General features: G+C 31.7%; 1 protein-coding gene across 5 annotated transcripts in view; it reads right to left on the reverse strand.

The window, feature by feature from the left end:
• LOC109859725 (atypical protein kinase C) overlaps positions 1 to 6,927 on the reverse strand; it is a 21,641-nt gene that overhangs the window by 4,555 nt on the left and 10,159 nt on the right. For 4 of the 5 annotated variants that reach the window (XM_020438252.1, XM_020438254.1, XM_020438253.1 and 1 more), the window contains 2 exons: positions 4,271 to 4,321; positions 1,285 to 1,370 (listed from right to left, as the gene is read on the reverse strand). In XM_020438252.1, the coding sequence (XP_020293841.1) occupies positions 1,285 to 1,370; positions 4,271 to 4,321 (137 nt within the window). Of the gene's footprint in view, positions 1 to 1,284; positions 1,371 to 4,270; positions 4,322 to 4,824; positions 4,931 to 6,927 lie in introns of those variants that run through there. The other variant, XM_020438256.1, reaches the window with a different exon arrangement.

The following is a 6,927-nucleotide window of genomic DNA, read 5'->3' on the forward strand; positions in this document are numbered from 1 at the left end:
TTTTTTTTTTGTTTTGCTGGATTTATGTGCGCTGTGTACTGCAGCTATTTTTGAACTTCTGCGCAGAGAGTAAGCGGGTCTTCAGCAGTGCTGAATAGCTCACAACTTAACTTTGTTACAGCAGTACAAACTTACTCATGAGAAGAGATATTTTAGGTTGCTAACCACTGTATTTAGGTTGCTAACCGCTGTAGTCGGAGAACGTCCTTAAAAGCAGCAATCGCGAATAAAATACCGGGCAAAAAAGGTTGCGATAGAATAATCCGTTTAAGAGAATTATAACGCGAAACAAAACAGAAAAAAGGATTTGTATATAAATTGTTCAATTTCGTATGAACAAACAACTTTACAATTTCGACAACGTGGATGAAATGCAAAGATGAGTGTATGGTAGCTTCAGGAATTTTTCAACGAACAAATGAATTTTTTTGGCTGTTGAAGCACAAAAACACAGTTTTTGGAGTGTGTATTGTTTTTAAAATCCGTTTATTAAAAATCTATAGCATAAACGTTTTCAACCTTTTTTAAGGGTTGGACCATTTAATTAGGTCCTTATCAAATGCATTTCTACAAAGAATTAGCGTAGAATCCAATTAATGAAATTTGAAAGTAATTAATTAAGAATCGCAGAATAAAAACAAATATACAAAAGTCACTTACAAAAATATCTTAGCTATTATACGTCGCTGAGTGCTGATCGTTGGTCGGGACGACTTGTGCAACATGGACATCCACGATCAGCACTCAGCGACGTATAATAGCTAAGATATTTGTAAGTGACTTTTGTATATTGTTTTTATTCTGCGATTCTTAATTAATTATTTTCAAATTTCATTAATTGGATTCTAATCGCTAATTCTTTGTAGAAATGCATTTGATAAGGACCTAATTAAAAGGTTGAAAACGTTTATGCTATAGATTTTTAATAAACGAATTTAAAAAAAAATACACACTCCAAAAACTGTGTTTTTGCTTCAACAGTCAAAAAAATGGATGAAATGATCAAGAGAGAAAAAACACTAGTTTGCTCTCTTTGACGATGATAAAAAAAACACTAGCCAGCAAGTTTTCAGAGCGACTGGAAGTACAGTTGGGCTTCCACACAAGAGCTTCGCACAGAACGTTCGTGATTGAACGTCGCATCTTAAGTGTTAAGATATAAATTTTCGCAAGGGTCGTGTGTTTGCAAGAAGAGCGAAGAGAAGAATGAGGGATATATCAAGTGATGTGAGTAAAATAAAGATTGTGGTGTAATGATAATTAAAATGACATGATGATGCTTACCCGATTAAATCGTTTCGCTTGAAAAATATGGCCGTTCACTCGGTACAGCTTCCTCCATCTACGAGCGCCTCGTCTGTAGATGCTTCCTTCGGAAAATGAAATAACATAAATGTCACAAATGATGAAAACAACACTTAACTGATTAATTTAAATTTGTCGCGCTATTGATCATCAAGACCTAAACCGACAATTTGAAGAGAGCGACGGAACATAAAAGCAATCGTTCTAGCGCGCGTGTACTTAAAAATACCGACGAAGATACTGAATTTGAACAAATCTCTTTTATTGACAAAAATATTAAACATGTTAACCATTTATATACTTGATCAGTAATAAAGTTAAAGGCTCAGCGGAGACGAACTATAAGAAACACGTAAACCAAAGAGCCATAGGTCCAAGGTGACAGTGGAAATAACTTGCAACGGTAGTCTGTGTAGATAAGTGGAGGATCCTTTTATTGTGGATCATTCTCAACACTGTATAAATTGAAAAACAGAATAAGATACACGATTGCATAAGAAAAGAGTGATTAATTCTTTCAGGAGAATTAAAAATGACTGTACAATAAATTATGGTTGAAATTAAAATTAAAAATAAAAATAAAAATGATGGTGTACGCACATAAGCAGACAAATCATCATTGCGTGAACATATATCGAGTATAAAGGCAAGGAGCAGCAACCAAAACTAATGACATAGGCATACAAAACAAAACAATGTGTGATGTCTATGTCATCAGTGTTCTAAACCGAAATTTCAAATAAAATCATATATCAATAAGAGGTGATAAAATATAACAAGTCAATAGAGAATTGCAATATATTTTTTAAATATTGTAATTTTAACATAACAAAAAGTTATATATTACGATTTTATATAAGGAAATTTATTTAATGACAAAATCTTTTTTACCACTTGTGACAGTTAAATTTAAATTTGACTTCTTATTTATATTAGTCAAAAATTTATAAACAAGAAGTCAAATTTAAATTTAACTGTCACAAGTGGTAAAAAAGATTTTGTCATTAAATAAATTTTCTTATATAAAATTGTAATATATAACTTTTTGTTATGTTAAAATTACAATATTTAAAAATTTATTTAATGACAAAATCTTTTTTACCACTTGACAATTAAATTTAAATTTGACTTCTTATTTATATTAGTATACAATTTATAAACAAGAAGTCAAATTTAAATTTAATTGTCAAGTAATAAAAAACCACAAGTGATAAAAAAGATTTTATCATTAAATAAATTTCCTTATATAAAATTGTAATATATAACTTTTTGTTACGTTAAAATTACAATATTTAAAAAATATATTGCAATCATGTGTCTTATTCTGTTTTTCAATTTATACAGTGTTGAGAATGATCCAACAATAAAAGGATCGAAACGTCCACTTATCCACACAGACTACTGTTGCGAGTTATTTCCACCGTCACCTTGGACCTATGGTTCTTTGGTTTACGTGTTTCTTATAATTTGTACTTGAGTTTGTTTTTTTAAACGTATTTCAAATTTTAACGAATAAATGCTATCGCAGAACTCCAAACGTTACTTCGTGACGTGATTTCGCACATTATCATCTTCTCTTTTCCTTTCGTCAAATCAATCAAACGTAACGTCTCGCGCATTCTATCTCCCAGCACAGAGTTCATTCAAAAATAAAATGTTGTTTGAAAAAATTTTTGCTAATCTCTGCTCTTGGCTGCATTAACCCTCGGGGAACACACCTATTTTTTCAATCAAGAAGAACAATCTGGGTCAATTTGACCCTGTCCACTTTTTGAGATGCTACCATTTAAAATGCACTTATCCGATTGGCTTGAAAAAAATTTTCGGATATATTTTGAACAGTTTGGAATACGCCTATATAATTTTTAAGTGTCGTTAACATTATTAACATTGTAAAAAATATGTTACAAAAAAGCAAAATTGAAGCAAAATACTAAGAATGAAAAGGCCAATCCGAGCCATTCCCAGGATGTTGTGCAGGAATAAGCGTGCATGTATATATACACATGTAAATTATTTTACATGTGGGTTTTTTGAATTGAAATTTCAATTCATAAAACCCTACGGATATTGCGAGACAAACTCCAAGTGCCTCGGTGGCCTAACAGGGAAGGCGATGGCACGGAAAGCAGGAGATTCCAGGTTCGACTCCTGGCCGAGGAGTTTTTTTTCGCAATATTTTCAAATTAGTTAGGGGGATATATTTGGGATCTTTCATATATGAGATGCAAATCTAGCATCCTATATGATTTTATGAATTGAAATTTCAATTAAAAAAACCCACATGTAAAATAATTTACATGTGAATTTCATACATGTGTATATATATATATATATATATATACATGCACGCTTATTCCTGCACAACATCCTGGGAATGGCTCGGATTGGCCTTTTCATTCTTAGTTTCAATTTTTCACGAGCCTTGACTATTCATTCGTTTGAAGCAAAATATTTTGATCAAAGTCGACGAACAGAGTCAAATTGACCCCAGTGCGTTCTCCGATGGTTAATCATAGTTCGTAGATTAACTTACTCTTGTACGGTTAATTAGACGCACGTTGCAACGCGATTGCAACGAATAAAAACGGAAGTTGCTTGAAAATCTTACGGGAGCATTGAGATGTTATGAATAATTATGGTTAAAAACGTATTCGAAAGTGGAAAAAAAACGTGATTGAAAAACGTGGTTGGATCTAAAACGAGATATGAGAATGTTTCTCCTACGGCGTCCTTTTCTCTAGACACGTAACAAAAGTTACGCGACTTTATATATTATCTGGGCGCGCTAATCATTTCTTCGACCGGCCGGTTAATTAGAACTCGCTGGCTAGTTACTCGCTATTGGGCTAATATAGCGTGCGTGTAATAATCGAGAGCAAGCGGAGAAGAGTTGAGCCAACTCAACGTCGGCGGCGGCGGCGGGTTGCGACTATTCCAATGAACGGTAAAAACACACACTCACTATCTTCCCCTTGACACGGCATCCCGGGAGCGGGCGGCACGTTTGGAAAAACTGCAACAGAGTAAAAAAAAAAACAACAATTCACGCTTGCTTCGCTTCGACAAAAAATGTGTATGTATATATATATGTCTCTTATTTTCTCCTTCCATCCGTCCCCCTTTTGCAGCTTTCGAACAAAACTTTCAGCCGGTTCGTGTTGAAAACCATTTTGTTCATTTTGCTTTTTGTTTGACAGAAATTATCTATTCCTCGCGTCGATTATTCGCGCACATTTGTGCGCGCATTTATTATTTATAAATATATTAACAAACAAAATTTTCAAAGATACATGCAGATTGTAACAAGCAGATAAAAAAGCTGCGAAATCATATTTTTTTAGTGTCACAACTATACTATTGATTACATTGCGAATTCGGTTTTTTTTTTTATTGACAATCGATTGTTTACAGAGCGATCGATTAACATTTATTATTCACATTCTCAGATTTATTCTTGAAGCGAGAATCGCGTCAAGGATCGATCCAAAAAGATTCGAGTCTAAAATGCGAACTTACACGGAAAGCAATTCGCATACGAAAACCCGATGGAGATTCGCTGTTCATTGTCCAACATGCTGTGTGTGTATATACCGTTGTTGCGATATCACTCAAGTTGCGTTCAGATAACGAGTAACACTGAATTCTATTTGAGCCATCGAACGCGCCGCGTTATCACTTATCGCTGCGCGAACGAACAAACGAAAATGAGAGAGAGAGAGAGAGAGTGAGAAAACATACGCGCAAAGATAGCAGCTTTGCGAAAAAAATCAAATCGCGATTAAATGTTCTCACATCTATAAAATCAAGCAAGATCGATTGACAGCGCGCGTAAAATTTTTTATCCAATAGTTTTGATCTCGCAAACAATTTTGTAAAATATGATTTACGTTGTTATTAATTTTGCATCTAAAAAAAAAAAACTATCGTAAACGTACACTGAGAAAAAACAGTTGGTAACAAAATAGTATTCGATTCAACTATATATGAAGCGGTCAATACGGGTTGTCGATAAAATATTGATTAATGTGAGAAGATATATCACGTTTCAATAGATATAATAAATTAGATTGCACCGAAAGACAATTTAGTTGTTTTAACAAAATTAATAATTTGCTTAAATACTAGGTAAGTTTGAATGAGGCAACACAATAGGACAACGCAATATTTTTTGTCTGCTTAGAAAAATAAGCAGTTTGATTGAAATGAAATAATTGGTACAAAGAAATTCCGATTATATTCAATTAAAGTAAATGAGAATTGTCTATTTTATTTTTTTCACAATATAAATTTAATTTCTCAATTAGGGGGGTATTTGGGATTTCTCATATATGAGATGCAAGTATAGGATCCTATATGAATTTTAGAATTGTTATTACAATTCGAATTTCACGTGTAAAAATTTACACGTGAACACGTATATATGTATATATATACACGTATAATTTACGCACAACACCTAGCGCGAACGGCTCTCATGACCGAATATATATATATATATTTATTAGTTTGGAAACTTCGGAGCCTTAAAAGATTCTTTAATTGTCTATTTCATCTTTTTTTTAACAATATCTTTTTGATTTGAAATTATCACAACTTATGTTCGAAAAAAAACAATTCGTGGTTTAGTGAATTAAATATGTTCATTCACCGCTATTGTGTTAATTCAAAACTTATGCGAATTTGTATTATCTTTATTACCATACGCTTGAATGAAAAAACTAAGTATTTCAGATAACAAACCGAAACTCGAACTAAACGCATTTAGTTGAGTTAATAGTATTTTTTTCTCAGTGTACAAAGATGCGAAACGTCTTATCACGTCTTTCAATCGCACAACGATCCGACGGATCAATTAGATCAAATAGAATAAAATCGAGTAATTAAGATAAAGAACTGAAAAAAAAAAAAAATTACTAAAATACGGAGCAAGAAAGAGTTTGTTCGCAGACACACGATTTTACGATCAGACAAAACTGCTGACTTCATATGCCGAACTCCGTAATAGATACTCGACTCGAGAGATACTAGACAAGTATAAGTTGATGAACAAAAAAACTACACTTTTATATAAAAAGCACACATAGCACGTTGTAAATCGATTTAAAAAAAAAAAAAAACGTTTTTTTAAGACGCAAACAAATTTAACCGCAATTTAAAGTGCGATATAAAATAAAATATTTGATAAACACATAATTCAATTCAAAATTCAATAGATAAATACACAAGATTTGAATACAAACAATAAAAATAAAATAATATTGAAACAAAAATGTTTACAGTTCTAAATTTATTGTTTGCATAATTTTATAATACTTTGCAGTTATTTTAAGAAGCACGTTGTTAATTGATTTAAAAAAAAAAAGAAAAAAAACTGTTTTAAGACGCAAACAAATTTAACCGCAATTTAAAGTGCGATATAAAATAAAATATTTGATAGAATAATTAAACATAATTCAATTCAAAATTCAATAGATAAATACACAAGATTGAAATACAAAAAATAAAAGTAAAATAATATTGAAATAAAAATGTTTACAGTTCTAAATTTATTGTTTGCATAATTTTATAATACTTTGCAGTTATTTTAAGAAGCACGTTGTTAATCAATTTATTTAAAAA

The sequence above is a fragment of the Pseudomyrmex gracilis genome, unplaced genomic scaffold (genome assembly GCF_002006095.1).
Source record: "Pseudomyrmex gracilis isolate BER0280 unplaced genomic scaffold, ASM200609v1 scaffold_280, whole genome shotgun sequence".
NCBI classification, from domain to species: domain Eukaryota; kingdom Metazoa; phylum Arthropoda; class Insecta; order Hymenoptera; family Formicidae; genus Pseudomyrmex; species Pseudomyrmex gracilis.